Source organism: Podarcis gaigeae, assembly GCF_964106915.1.
Source record: "Podarcis gaigeae genome assembly, chromosome: 5".
Taxonomy (NCBI): domain Eukaryota; kingdom Metazoa; phylum Chordata; class Lepidosauria; order Squamata; family Lacertidae; genus Podarcis; species Podarcis gaigeae.
In genome coordinates this window covers 81600156-81615957 of record NC_139681.1, presented here as the reverse complement: position 1 = coordinate 81615957, position 15802 = coordinate 81600156, and the positions used below count along the sequence as shown (strand labels likewise).

The 15802-nt window shown below is 39.8% G+C and overlaps 1 protein-coding gene and 1 long non-coding RNA gene across 5 annotated transcripts in view; both read left to right on the top strand.

Annotated features, from left to right (window-relative positions):
- The window catches only part of IFT80 (intraflagellar transport 80), a 67665-nt gene that overhangs the window by 20795 nt on the left and 31068 nt on the right, over positions 1 to 15802 (top strand). For all 4 annotated transcript variants that reach the window (XM_083739419.1, XM_083739421.1, XM_083739420.1 and 1 more), the window contains 3 exons: positions 7964 to 8073; positions 10117 to 10206; positions 11087 to 11224. In XM_083739419.1, the coding sequence (XP_083595545.1) occupies positions 7964 to 8073; positions 10117 to 10206; positions 11087 to 11224 (338 nt within the window). The remainder of the gene's footprint in view (positions 1 to 7963; positions 8074 to 10116; positions 10207 to 11086; positions 11225 to 15802) is intronic.
- On the top strand, positions 12010 to 15617 carry LOC310845294. Its single transcript, XR_014564623.1, has 2 exons — positions 12010 to 14264; positions 14304 to 15617. It is a non-coding gene; the product is annotated as an uncharacterized lncRNA (long non-coding RNA).

Genomic DNA, 15802 nt, shown 5'->3' with positions numbered 1-15802 from the left:
CCTTTCGTCTAGCGGGTTTTTCGTCTTGCGAGGCATTCGTCTTGCGGGGCACCACTGTAATTTGTGCCCCCTAACCCGTGGATTTGCGCCCCCTAACCCGTGGATTTGCGCACCCTAACCCTAACCCCCAGATGTTGCGCCCGGTGCGGCCGGCCCCCCCTGCACCCCCCACGCTACGCCACTGTCCCAGCCAGACAAATCCATGGAGTGTAAGACTGCACTGGCTTCTAGCCCTGATGGCTATGTTCCACTACTACTGTCGGAGGCAGTATGCCTCTGTATATCAGTTGCTGGGAATTACAAGTGGGGAGTCTGCTGTTGCACACATCTAGCTGACCACTGGACTAAATGAGCCTTTGGTCTAATCCAGCAGGTTTCTTACTATATTCTTATGTAAAGGGAACATTTATTGATTAATCATCTTTTCTCTTAGTAGATGAACCAATTAAGAAGGCTTTCATGCATGAATCACTTGCATGAATTTAAAATGATACCCACAAATCAGATGTGCATCCATATATGCATTGGAATATGCATATCTGAGTGTGGAGCAATACTCTCACTGGAATGTGCATCCTCATCCACATTCCAGCACATCTGTTCATACCTCTCTCTTTTTGTTAAGCACAAGAGTTATACTGAGCTTAGAATGTTTAAGAAAGCGCTTTAGCTGTTTTTATTTTGATCTGTATTTACTTAACTGCTGTGTTTTCATTCATTGTTTCTGCTGTTTATAAAAGGTCTATAGCGTGGTTTAATCTGTGATTTATATAGTCTATTTTGTTAATGTAATTTTGTACACCAACTTGTGAGTGCAGTGTACTCTGAAAGGCAGTTTTATTATTTTTACAAACAAATAGAATAAAACATAACTGAGGATATTTCATTGTGATTTGGAGCTAATGTAGTTTAAATATGCACTTTTCAGTACTTTTCAGCAAAATATTTTGTGTTCATTTTCTGTTTCATTGAAAACACCCAACTCTTCTTTACCTTTGTACATTTAGATCTTGCACTCTCTTGACATTAAGAAGTCACATGCAGCTGGGTTTGGTGAAATGTCAGACCTTTATCTCTTCCTTTCTCAAACAAAATATCTAAATTCTCTTAGCCTATGAAAGACATTTCTAACCACAGAAATAAAAGACAAAGAGATTTCAACTGTTTGAAGGAAGTTTCTATCATAAATGCAGCAAGTTTTCTCATTTGCTGTGAAAACCCCCCAAGATGAGCCAACAGTACATGTTGACATTTAGTTTTCTATCAACACAGTTAATAGAATGTTTTTGCCTTATTCCTGGCAGGGTCTTGCTTTCTTCTGAAATTACACAAAAGTCTCATGTGCTCAAGCAAGCTAGCAATACTGGATATTATTCTTACCTGATATTTTTAACATTTTAGATGTATTTGTGTATTTTTGAAATGCATTATAAAAATAATTTTAGCAGAAGTTGGTGAATGTATTCAGAAGTATTTTAATTTCAAACACAGTTTTTCTGATTTCTTATTAAAATGCTCATCACTTAAATATGAGACTTAGGCCTAAAGGACAAATGGACTGAGAGACCAAAGAAGGATAGGATAAACAAGAACGGAAGGAAAGGCAACTTTTTTTTTAAGGTTATATTTTATTTCATAGGCTTTTACATGGATTTTGACCTATAACACATGGTAGATTATGAACAGATACATTCATCTAAAGACTGTATTTTTATTATAGAGTGAATTCAATAATATTCTTCATCAATGTACTTCTGTAACAGTTTTTTTTGGGGGGGGTTCAGGAATTGAATTATATATATATTCTATTTCCTGTACAGCCTGTAATAGATAAAAACTTTTTTTTAAGTGCTTGTGACAAAAATTAATTATGTTACTATGAATAATTATAGTGCATAGTGGTGTTAATAGTACAATATTAAGATAAAGGTAAAGGGACGTCTGACCGTTAGGTCCAGTCGTGACCGATTCTGGGGTTGTGGCGCTCATCTCGCTTTATTGGCCGATGGAGCCGGCATACAGCTTCCGAGTCATGTGGCCAGCATGACTAAGCCGCTTCTGGCGAACCAGAGCAGCACACGGAAACGCCATTTACCTTCCCACCAGAGCAGTACCTATTTATCTACTTGCACTCTGACATGCTTTCGAACTGCTAGGTTGGCAGGAGCAGGGACCGAGCAACGGGAGCTCACCCCATTGCAGGGATTCGAACCACCAACCTTCTGATTGGCAAGTCCTAGGCTCTGTGGTAACCCACAGCGTCACCCTTTTATATACTGAAGAAGACCAAAGGAGAGGAAAATAAACTACTACAGTTACAGTAGAATTAGAAGATGCTTGCAGTTTTAATATATTAGAGCATGAGCCATCCAAACTTAAAGCACTTTGAAGACTCATAAATTCCAAATGGAGAATTAGGCTTGTGCTCAGTAATTGATCCAGTCACTCTTCAGAGCACTTCATGTTGACTGGATCATATACACAGGGTTAGGACAATTTAGAATTGCCCTAGGTAATGAAGCAGGTTTGTTGCCCCCCCCCCCAGCATGCTAGAAGGTAAGCTAGTAAAAACTAATAAATTAGTTTACCTTTCAGATAATAACACATTATGCTATTTTAGTAATCTATTTGCCCAACTCTTAAATCTAAAGGATAAAGAAAGTCACTTGAGAATATTAAATCTAGCTTGAGTCCTGATTCTTGTCTTCTGACTCTTCACAGCCTTTGCATGCTCTCATCCCAATACATAGATTTGTGGCCAGTCAAAATGCTGTCACTCATTACATGTCCCCAATGCTCTGTCATGCTGAAGAGGTTTCTTTCCAGCTTCTCTGTGAGGACCATAACATTTGAATTTGTCCCTACCATTGCCTCCCAAATACTGTGTTTCTGGCTGTTTCATTGGTTTCTCTTATTGGGTGTCTTGTTGGAATATAGTAGAGAATGAGCTCCCAATCTTTCCCACTCAAAATTCCTCCCACACAAATACCATCATCTCTGCTTTTAAAATGCATTTTTTTCTTGCCTTATTGTTAATTTGCTACTTCTATTTTTAGTAGAATTTGTACTGATATTCTTTTATAAATTATTTGGTCCCACTTATAGAACTGTACAATTTCCTTATATCCTGCCTTCCCTTTCTCCACTGCCTCTCTTGTCCTCCCCACCTGCTTCTTCTGCCTGCTACCGTAGTCTTGTTTCAGCTACTAGACAGATCACTGTGGGGCTACTCCAGCTTCCTTGTTCAGCCCTGAAATGTATGTTACCCCTCTTGTGCCCTTTCAAGTCTGCAGAACAGTGCTCTGTATTTGTTCCTCAGGCTGGAAAGAGCTGTGAGAGGATAAGTTTCTTCATCTGCAGAAAACAGCAGCAGGAGACTTTTTCAGGTGGTTCACAATTTAGCGGAACCACCTGCAACATCGGGGCCCAGTACGGGCCACATGTTCTCCTGCAATGATTTTGCAAAGTTTTTTGCAGATAAAATTGCTCAGATTCGGGAAGAAGTAGACTCCACCGTGGGAATAGGGCCGGGCGGGAGAGTGCTAGAGTTCTGTCTAGTCAAGTTGAGTGGGATCAATTCCAATCTGTTACCTCCGAGGATGTGGACAGGCTGCTTGGATGAGTGAAACCAACCACCTGTCTCCTGGATCCTTGCCCATCCTGGCTTATAAAAGCTAGCCGGGAAGGACTGGGCGATGGGCTTCGTGGGGTGGTAAATGCTTCCCTCCATGAGGGAGCCTTCCCAGACCCACTGAAAGAGGCGGTTATTAAACCGCTTCTTAAAAAACCATCTTTAGATGCGGCCACGATGGCCAACTATCGCCCAGTCTCAAATCTTCCATTCTTGGGCAAGGTGATTGAGTGAGCGGTTGCCGAACAACTACAGGCACGCCTGCCTGCAAGAAGCGGCCCATTTGGAACCCTTCCAGTCGGGATTCAGGCCTCATCATGGGACTGAAACTGCCTTGTTCGCACTGGTTGATGATCTCCAGCGGGCTAGGGACAAAGGTAAGAGCTGTTTCCTAGTTCTGCTGGATCTCTCAGCGGCGTTGAGGGGCTGGGAGCTGGGGGCACTGTCATACAGTGGTTCTGCTCCTTCCTCCTGGGCTGTGTTCAGAAAGTGGGGGGGGGTGAGTGTTCAGACCCCTGGGCTCTCACTTGTGGGGTGCCTCAGGGTTGTGTCCTCTCCCCCATGCTTTTCAACATTTACAAGAAGCCGCTGGGAGAGATCATCAGGGGGTTTGGGCTGGGTGTTCATCAATATGCAGATGATAGCCAGCTCTACCTCTCTTTTAAATCAGAACCAGTGAAGGCGGTGAAGGTCCTGTGTGAGTGTCTGGAGGCGATTGGTGGATGGATGGCGGCTAACTGAGGTTGAATCCTGACAAGACAGAAGTACTGTTTTTGGGGGACAGGGGGTGGGCAGGTGTGGAGGATTCCCTGGTCCAGAATGGGGTAACTGTTCCCCTGAAGGACCAGGTGCGTAGCCTGGGAGTCATTTTGGACTCACAGCTGTCCATGGAGGCACAGGTTAAATCTGTGTCCAGGGCAGCTGTTTACCAGCTCCATCTGGTACGTAGGTTGAGACACTATCTGCCTGCGGACTGTCTCGCCAGAGTGGTGCATGCTCTAGTTATCTCCCGCTTGGACTACTGCAATGCACTCTACGTGGGGCTACCTTTGAAGGTGACTCGGAAACTACAACTAATCCAGAATGCAGCACCTAGACTGGTGACTGAGGGCGGCCGCCGAGACCATATAACACCAGTCTTGAAAGACCTACATTGGCTCCCAGTACGTTTCCGAGCACAATTCAAAGTGTTGGTGCTGACCTTTAAAGCCCTAAACGGCCTCGGTCCAGTATACCTGAAGGAGCGTCTCCACCCCCATCATTCTGCCCGGACGCTAAGGTCCAGCGCCGAGGGCCTTCTGGCGGTTCCCTCATTGCGAGAAGCAAAGCTACAGGGAACCAGGCAGAGGGCCTTCTCGGTTGTGGCGCCCGCCCTGTGGAACACCCTTCCAGCAGATGTCAAAGCGATAAACAACTACCTGACATTCAGAAGACATCTTAAGGCAGCCCTGTTCAGGGAAGTTTTTAACGTGTGATTTTACTGTATTTTTGGTTTCTATGGAAGCTGCCCAGAGACAGCAGAAAGGGAGAATCATAGTCAAAATCTCTTCAGCACATTTGGAGGTTCTTTAAAACCACTGTAATAGAAGTTTATGTAGAATATATATCACATATTACAAAAGCAAAGAAGTCGAAGCTTAGTTAACAAAGGAAGGTATAAAAAGGCAAGAAAACTTACTTTATGTTCCATTTTCAAAACTCAACCTTTCACTTATTTACTAGGGCCTGATTCAGAAAATACTGTTTGAATATGGGTTCATGGGAACTAGCCATAGCAACCAAAGCACCTTTGCCAATAAAAATAAAATAAACCAAAGCAATCTAATATTCATTGGCATCTTAATTTATTGATTGAGATGGTAATGATATCTGAAATCTGCACTCCATTGTTATAAAACCCTAAATATACATGTAGCTTTCAAGCAGTGCAGATTTTACTGTTGGAATGCAGATAAGGCACATGCTAGTATATTTTACTTTTAATCAGGCAAGTCTCACAGTATTGAAAAATATGTCAGTGCTGTCTGTTTTTAATGCGTGTGAAAGGAAGCAAAGTTTCACGGGTAGCATCTGCAGTGCACATTAAAACCCAATTACATCAACAGGATTATTCCCTGCTTTTGCTTATATATTTTTAATTTAATTAGTTTAATTAGACCTAGGCATACCAACAGACCTTTTAATCCAAATCTGTAATGATAGCTAATACTGTATATGTCAAGCAGAGACCTTCTCAGCATGTGGAATGCAGCTATGTTAACTCATATAGCCAATCTCCATTCTTTATCTTTTCCTGTCTCTCTCAGTGGCAGCAGCAACCTCTACTGTACCTCTCTTAATCTTCAACACCCTTGGCTGCTGTTTGACTCATGTTTTTTTGAGCAGTCTTCTGCTAGAACTTTGCTGTTTTATAGCTTTGCTAGTGGTGATATAGCAATGAGAGATTCTCAGAAAATGTTAGCATTGATAAAGTTTGACTTTATTCCATAAAATATAACTTGTGTTACAGTCCTAAAACTAGAGCAGGATGGGATTATAAGGATTTGGGGATATCAGTGCTATAAAGCCATATCAGAGCCTACACCAGGTTCTAAAGCTGGGACCTTGTAGATATCAAATAGAGACTAAATTTATATACCACTTCAAAATTGGTCACCTCACAGTCCCTGCAATGAGGCCATTTCTTATACCCTTGCTTGCGTCTCTGGAGCCTACTTTGTCACAGCTATCCAATAAGGGTGGCACTAGCATTGCTATAGTCTAAAGCCATGGTGCTGTTTCAGTAGATTCTTATGTTTCTTGCTGTTGATAGATCTAATGCCAACTTGCAGGATCTAAACAAACTCCAGATGGAGTGATGCAGGTCGTGCAATAACCCTGATCCTCTGTCAGAACTATCAATTCTGATCTGGTTCTTTGATATGAGGAACAAGAAACAGCCTGCTGCTAATCCCTGCTATTTGCTCAGCTCCTCCTTCCTGCCCTTCCTGCTCTGCTTAGATCCTGTACAGACATAAACTTTGACATACATCAACACTGAGTTTGGTTATTCCCCTCCAGGTACTCTGGATTAGTCTGATGTGCTGTCTTTTTAAGGACTGAAATTGCTGCCAGCTGGAGCCAGTTGGACTCTTTATGTTTGAACTCATTAGCCCACTGGTGATAAATATGTAACAATAATTAAAGTCCTAAAATCTAAAGACAATATCTAAATCTGCTCATCTGCTTTCAGAAAGGACCTCTGCTCACACAACATGACTTCCTCTGCTCCCCTCCTTCTGCACATGTGAAGGGGTGCAGGAGGGAGGAGAGAAAAGGGAAATCCGCTAGCACAACATTGGATTTCTCTTTAATATTCCATTGAAAACCCTAACCATTTCCACAAGAAGCCAGCCCAGATAGAAACACCTTCCAATAGAGGCTTATGCTTTGTAAAGTCTTCAGGAAAAGAGAATTCCCTGTGTATCATTGCTTTCTTAACCTATTGGCCTGCTAACCTCCAAGTGCCTTTTGGCAAGCAGGAACGCATTTCACTAGTTGGTGCCCATGGGCCTGTCCCTCCTAGGTAGTGGTTTGTAAGTTTACAACAACAGTTGGGGTTATTGGTTTGTTATGTTCTTGTTTTTATTATGTATTTTGTGTTTTTATCTTGTATTTTTATTCTGTGAACCTCCCAGTTCAATAAATAATAGTTGCATGCCACAGTAGCTGACCTTGGTTACAACTTCCATCCATTTTTAACAGTCCAGTCTCTGTAAATTTGCCTTTTTAAAACAGATCAGATATCAGTGCTAGAAAATATTGGGCCTTACTCAGCAAGTTAGCAGGATTTCTTACTAATATACAGTGTTTTTTCCTTTAAAAAAAAATTTTTTAGGGGTACTCTCATTTACCTTGTTGTTGTTTAGTCGTCTTGGTCGTGTTCGACTCTCCGTGACCCCATGAACCAGAGCATGCCTTGGAAACTCTCACTTTCTTCTCAAATCTTCTCCTTTTTATGTCCATGGAGTTTTCTTGGCAAAATGCTGGAGTGGTTTGCCAGTTCCTTCTCCAGGTGGATCACATTTAGTCTAAGCTCTTGGCTATGACCTGTCCATCTTGGATAACACTGCATGGCATAGCTCATAGCTTCAAGCCCCTTCACCACGACAAGGCAGTGATCCATGAAGGGGATTTGCCTACTCATATTCAAATACTGCTCCTCAATGAAGCCAAACTTAGATTCACAAATATTTAGGGGTATGTGTACCCCTGCGTCCCCCCAGAAAAAAGCACTGCTAATATATCCCTACTTCTTTCTTTTCTCTCTCCCTTTCTCGGGCTTTTCTACAGGCACACCGATATATTCAGTAGCATGGGGTCCTGATTCTGAAAAGATTCTTTATACATCAGGAAAGCAGTTGATTATCAAACCACTTCAACCAAATGCTAAAGTTCTGCAGGTAACCGTTACTGTAATGTGAAATGGGATTTAGCCTTTCATACTGCAGGATATTTATATTTATATATATTTATATAAAATATTTATATAATAAAAAACTGTGTGTGTATCAGAAGTGGCTGGGTAACCCCAGCCAGATGGTTGGGGTATAAATAATAAAATTATTATTATGTTACTATTTTGGCAGGAACATTGTCATTCACAACAGTGTTAAGGACTAACTCACCAGTGTGGGTATAGAGAATACAGTACTTTCATATATGCAAGTTCATGTGTGGAACAGAGCCTCAGTATCCACATTACAACTATTATTAGGATTATTATTTATTCAGTTTACATACCAACCTTTATCAGAAGATCCCAGGGCTGTATACAATATAAAAAGCACATTACAGAAGATAAAAACATAATAAAAAACATACTGACAGACAGTGTAATAATGACATAGTCATCATAATAACTGTCCACTCCCCCACAGGCCATAGATTATTTAATAGCCATAGGCCAGGGTAAAGAGGAATGTTTTTGCCTGGCACCAGATAGTTCAAGGCACTTGTTGTAATCCTGTGAAATAAATGGGCATTCTCTTCACATGGTGCTATAATTCTAATTACGCTTCTTAAAAGGTAATGCAACTGTTTGTATGTACACATAACACTTCTACTTTCCTTAACAGAGGTTGCACAATCACTCATTAAAACCACAGTTAAGCATTACAGGGGATCAATATTACCGGTAACTGCAATTAAGGCTAACCAGACTTAGCCAGAATTTGAAATAAGTTTAGAAACTGTGGTTGAAAGTGGTGCTGATGTAATGCTTAATCATGATTGAGGAGGCTGGGGAGAAAGGGATTTGCACTCACTCAAGTAGGGAACCACTGGGAAGAAAGAGCACAAAATCTTGCAACCCAGTCCTGATTGTTTAAGCACAGTTAATCAGTCATGAATGTTAAGAGTGCACCAGCACAGCAGTTTAACAGGACTGACACCTAAAAGTGCATATAGTCCTAAACATTGGAACACATGTGGATTGATAACTATTCACCCTACAATGCAGAACCTAGGCCATTTTTTAAAAAAAAATTATCCAAAAAGTACACAGTGGGTGAACATTTATCTATCCAAATGTTTTTATATGGATTGTGCAACCTAACTTAGAGAGAGCTCTGTTGCAAAAGTAATATATGACTATATCGGTTTATTGTATATATAGTTAGTTTATTTAATCTTAGCTGTCCTCAAATGACATAACCTTTAAAAGCTTTGTTTTTAAAACAACTTATCAATTGTGCTGCTGTTTCCCCCCCAATATGGTTGAAATGACTTGCCAACTGCAACCTGTTAATATTTAGAATTGTATGCAGTATAGCGTTAAGTTAGGTCACTTAGTGGTCTGCTTGTTCTTCCGGCAAAATGTTTTACACCAGCAGAAAGTTGTTGTGAAAGAGAATGGATAAGCAGGTTGCTTTGTTGTACAATAGATTATGTAATCATTGTACATTGATTTTCCGATAGAGCAATGGTTGCATTGGACTCCCTTGTTGCGCTGTATTAAAACTCACCTGTCCTCCAGCACAAGAGACCTTGTGCTAGCAGACAGAGGACACTGGATATGTTGCTGGGCCAGTGTTAGATTTTCTGGATCCATTTCAATTGGGGTTTAGTCCCGGTTTTGGCACAGGAACTGCTTTGGAATGCTCTCCCCAGGGAGGTGTTCCTGGTGCTTTCCTTACGTATCTTTAGGCACAAGGAGAAAATGTTTCTCTTTAACCACGCCTATGGTGATTAACTTTCTATGGGCTTTTAAATGTGTTTGTGGGAGTGGGAGTTATTGGTTTGTTCTTGTTTCTATTATGTATTTTGTGTTCTCATTTTGTATTTTTGTATTTTGATCTTCAGATGAAGGGAAGGGCAGCATACAAATTTAATGAATGATAAAAGAATTAACATCTTGCAATTGTAGCTGTTTGTAATATACAAATAATAACATCCTCCTGATTTGTTTTTTAAAAAGTTTATTTCAATTCTATTTTCTTCTACAGTGGAAAGCTCATGATGGAATTATTCTAAAAGTTGATTGGAACTCTGTCAATGATCTTATTCTATCAGCTGGTGAAGATTGCAAATACAAGGTATGTATTATTTTCAACAACAAAAATGCAGTGAAGTAAAAGAGTTTGTTATTCAGAACACATTCCTTTAAATGTATTTTATTCTTCAGAATAAATATATCAGCCAACCTTATTTATGGCTAAATATTTTTAAAGTACTGCTTATGCCTGCCCACACTAGTCTGCTAGAACAAAAATTATTTTCATAGAAGAACAGCGAGGTAAGAGTGATTGCATCATAAAAAACTAAATAGATTGGTAAATAAAAACTGTAATATAGATATAGATATTACTAAATTAGATTCATTAATTCTAATCAGTCTATTATGAGTAGAACTTAGTTGGATATAACCCATATTACCTCAGTCTGCCCATACTGAGCAAGCCAAATGACCTTTTTACTTGGATCACATAGTGTTCCAAGGATCTCATGCTGTGTAACTGGTCCAAAGAAGGAAATGCCTGTGCACATACTCTAAATAAGGTGTGGGGTAAGGTGACTATTTGAAGGAATGAACTTCAGAATATCAAACTGGGGGCACGGAATACTGATGATGAGATACATAAAACATTTGAGCAGACCTGGTACTACTCTTGGTTTTTTCTATGTCAATTACTTCAGTAGTACCCCCAGCCACACATACCCAAGCTATCCCCTTATTTATGAACCTTAATCCATTGTAGTATGTAGAGCAAAGGGAAAGATCTGGACAGATCCTCCACTTGGAGAGTGGATATAAAGGGTGGGAGTGGAGAAAGGACTGGAAATAGCCATTGCTCCCATTTTGGGTAATATCCAAGAAATGTCATGTAGTTCTGAAACATGATTTGTATTTGGAAAACAAGTAAGACTCCTTTGAAATATGGTGTCATTAACAACGATCTTTTAATGGTTTTATAGGTGTGGGATAGCTATGGTCGTCTATTGTATAGTTCACAGTCGCATGAGTATCCTATCACTTCTGTTGCTTGGGCTCTGGATGGGGAGTTATTTGCTGTGGGGTCCTTTCACACCTTACGACTTTGCGATAAAACTGGGGTAAGTAACTGATGATTTGAGAATAACTCTTGTTTTGGGGTGTCTGTCCAGTGGGGTAGCTTTATAAATTATTTCCTGGTGTGCTTAGTGGATTCACTTTTAGAAAAGAATGCTGTATACATTAAAAATTTAAACTTTATAAAATTGGACCATAACTTAGAATTTTTAATGTATATCCTATATATTTGTTTACTTAGTAGTAAAGAAGAATAGTAAATAAAATTCACTGGTGCATCTTATATTTCCAATTTAAAGTTTTACATTCAAAGGATTTTCAACTTTTCATTATGCTATGTGATTAATAAGCAGTCTTATTCCCCTGTCAACATACAACACTTCCAAGAGATCTGCACTGGTTACTTATTTGCTACTGGGCCATGTTTGAGGTATTACTATTGAATCATAGAATCATAGAGTTGCAAGAGACCACAAGGGCCATCGAGTCCAACCCCCTGCCAAGCAGGAAACACCATCAGAGCACTCCTGACATATGGTTGTCAAGCCTCTGCTTAAAGACCTCCAAAGAAGGAGACTCCACCACACTCCTTGGCAGCAAATTCCACTGTCGAACAGCTCTTACTGTCAGGAAGTTCTTCCTAATGTTTAGGTGGAATCTTCTTTCTTGTAGTTTGGAACCATTGCTCCGTGTCCGCTTCTCTGGAGCAGCAGAAAACAACCTTTCTCCCTCCTCTATGTGACATCCTTTTATATATTTGAACATGGCTATCATATCACCCCTTAACTTCCTCTTCTCCAGGCTAACAGGGCCATGTTTGAGGTATTGGTATAGAAAGCCTTAGCCACTTGGAATCAGTTTACTTGAGGCATCACTTTACCCCATCTGTGCCCACTTGACTGCTTCAGTATGCACAACTGGCCCTGTTTCAGGTGCCACATAATACCCATTCTGCACTTCGAAGAAATCAGTCTTTTAGTGTAGCAGAAATTACAATTAAAAGTCCCTTCCTATTGACATCAGGCAAGTGCCTTCACTGTACCCTTTTTGGTGCCTGCTTAGAGCAAATTTATTTAGGCAAGTCTATCCAGGCATGTAGAAGTTACAAGTGTGCTATTTCTTTTTAGCTACAATTGATTTTATTAATCATTTTAATATTTTAATAGCTGCTTTTAAGTTATGATTTTAATGTTTTGTTTTATATTTATCTCTTAAAGTTGATGGCTCATTTCAGGGTAGGTTTTGAATGTGCTTTGTGGTGGAGAAGGACACCTCTTTTTAAGCAGGAACGAGGAACTGATCGAAATACCTATTAGATTGAGTAGTGGATGAAATGCCCACAAATGAAATGTGCCTATTCAGGATTCCGGCTGATAAGCGGGAATATGCTGGTAGTGATTGCCCATGTTGCAAGGTGGGAGCAGGCTTCCGTTCTTAATGGGGTTGTCATATCCCAGAGGCTAATATAGCATTGAGAGGAATTTGAGTTCCTTGCGGGCAGGATCACTTCATAGCACTACATAAAGTGCTACCAGCTTCTTTTCAGCCTCTGGTAATCTGATTACTCCTCTGGGATTGCCACCCTCCCTGTGGGCTGTGAATGACATGGGTCTTGAGGTGTAATTGCACACACGTGCTCCTTGACTCTGCACAGAAGTGCTGAATTAGGCTTCGGATTTCTATTCATGTATGCATGTTTCACTCACATTTCTAGAACTGTTTTGAACAATGTTACTCTCTTTCCTCTTGCTACTTATGCCCAAGAGCTCAAAATGTGTCCAAGTTGACATTTAAATCAAAAAGAAAAAATGTGCTGCAAATGATCATTCACATCGCTTCACATATATAGCAAATTAGAAACAGATATTAAATGTAGTTAATAAGGAAGTTCAGAAATTATCATTTTCCTCTGAATCTGAAAATCTATTATAAATCATAGCTTCAAGGTCTATTCATCACTAATTTATTTTTACTTCTAAAATACTTCTTAGTCAGTTAAGAAGGTGGGATATTTAGTTTTACATTTCTAAACTTTCATCTCATATAATGTTTTTGCTTTATTTCTGGCTAGAAAAAAAAAGGATAAATGGCTATTTCTGATTTAGGTTGACTAAGGTTCTCTGGCAAAATAGTATTGTTTAGAGCTTTTCAATCATAATCTTTTCAGACCATAAAGTATGCTGTTCATAAAATAAGCTGCGATTTTGTGCCAAAATAATTGATTTTCCGAAGACAGTGTTTGCAGCTGAAGCATTAAAGTAGGTAAATTGCTAATCAATCATGAAGACTAGTTCTTGTTACAGTGATTCACATCTGCCATAGTATATTCTATTTGATCATAGTTAAATATAATTATAAAGAGTGAAAAAGGGTACTGGCATGGGAGGGAGCTAAGTTTGTAACAGTAGGGTTACCATCCCTTTCAACACCTTACCACTCCATGAAAGGGTCTTATGCTAGTGTAACTTTAGTATGCAATAGTCTGGTATTAAAGTGTTTTATACTGAAATATAAAAAATGCTACATACATTTTTATGTTGGCTTTTTAAAAGAAAACATTCTAATACATAACATTTTTGATACGATTCACATCTCCCGGTTTCATACATTTCTCTCTTGTCCTCTCTCACTCCATTCCACACTCACTTGTCCTTTAATACTTCCTTCCTCTTCTGCTTCCTCTCAATCTTTGTCTCCTACTTCTCTGTTCTGCATACTCTATTCATGGTGAGGATTCACAGCCACAAAAGAAAGACAATATAGGTGCTTTACATCTCAATTATGAACATTATTAGCAGATGATAAATCACGTTGCACTAGTATTTTACAGTCCAGAAGTTAACTTTCATTTCACAACAGCTTGTGACTTCTAGTCCTTCCTCAACCAACTGTTATCCTATTGGCACCTGTTGTACAGCTGTCATATTTTGAGTGGTGCCTTAATTTTCCTTGACAACGCAGTGTGCCACCACCTATTACCTAGCCTGACCCAGATTATGAATATAGGAATCCATGATTCATCAGTCACTTAGAAATAATAATGACAATTGTAGAATAAGATGAAGAAGAACTTAGGGTAGGATAGTGGATTACCATGTAAAATAGGGCTAGTCTCTGGGCCAGTCACTGTCTCTTTTCCTAACCTACTTCACAAGATTCTTGTGAAATAAGAGGGGGAATCCATATGTACCACATTGAGCTCCTTGAAGGAAGGGTGGGAGGTATACTTGTAACACATACATTGTTGATAATGCAATAGATAATTGAAGAATATGTTTGAAAGTAACACTAGCCCAGTTAGAACATAATGCTAAACCATGGTTTGTACAACATCAGTGACAAGGAATGAACATGAGCAAAGCTTTAAAATGAATCATTCCCAGAGATGTGAAGGCCTGGAAAGAAACTGGAAAAATCAACCCACCCAGTTTTCCATCCCCCCCCCACCGCAATTTTCCTGGGAAAAATTGAAAGAATGGGAAAATGGGGGGGAGTTTGGGTACCCCCCCCATTTTCCCTGTTTTTTCCTGGGCTTTCACATCTCTAATCCTCTCCTCCCATGCAGAGAAGGACTTTGCCAGTGTTTAGTTTCATGTTCCCCTAATCTTGACTTGTTGCATAGGAACCAGGGATCATGGTTTATTTCAAACTAGTCAGTTTCAAAATAAGCAAACTTCAAACCATGAGTTATGAAGCTGGCTTGTTTAACTAACCAGAGTTTCTGATAAACCACAATCTCTGGTTTATATGCAACAACAAGTCAAGATTAGGGGAAAGTGAAGCTAAATGCTGGCAAAATCCTTCTCCAGTCTACGCAGGAGGTGCAGAAGGTAGGGGGAGTATGTGAGCCCAAGGCTTTGCTTGGGCTCATTCCAGCTCATGCATGTAGTGCTAAATAGTGGTTTAGTGGTATGTGAGAACATGGCAAATGAGTCAGAAACTTTCCCCCAAAATCTGTCACGACAAAGCCATAATCTGAATAACTTCTCTGTATGCATTGTTCACATTCACAGGCTTACTAATTTCAGACTGCAATCTTATTCATATTTACTTGGGAGTGAGCCATATTGAAAACAGCAGCATTTACTTCTAGTAGAGCTTAATAGGATTTCAAATTACTAAATTTTCAAATTGTAAATTATTTGCAACTCAAGATGTGGCCTGCTGAATTCAGTTACACTTGTTAGAATTCAGTTACAGCCTTGAAGAGTGTTCTTTAAATTAAACCTCATTTCTTATTTAATTGAGGCACCCGCCCTGTGGAACACCCTCCCAGCAGATGTCAAAGAGATAAACAACTACCTGACATTTAGAAGACATCTGAAGGCAGTCCTGTTTAGGGAAGTTTTTAATGTGTGGAATTTTAATGTATTTTTAATCTTTGTTGGTAGCTGCCCAGAGTGGCTGGGGTGCGAATAAATTATTATTATTATTATTGTCAGAGTTGCCTCCAGGTCCCAGCTCACAGAGGACCAACGCTAGTCAGTAATAACGTATAAAAGTCTTTATTGAAGATTAGTTTCCATTTCCAAACCGCAGCGTGCAACTCTACGTCTTAGAGCTTAGATCGGCGAAGCTCCATCTGAGTCTCCGCCTCTTAGACACCAGTTTAAGACTCTAGC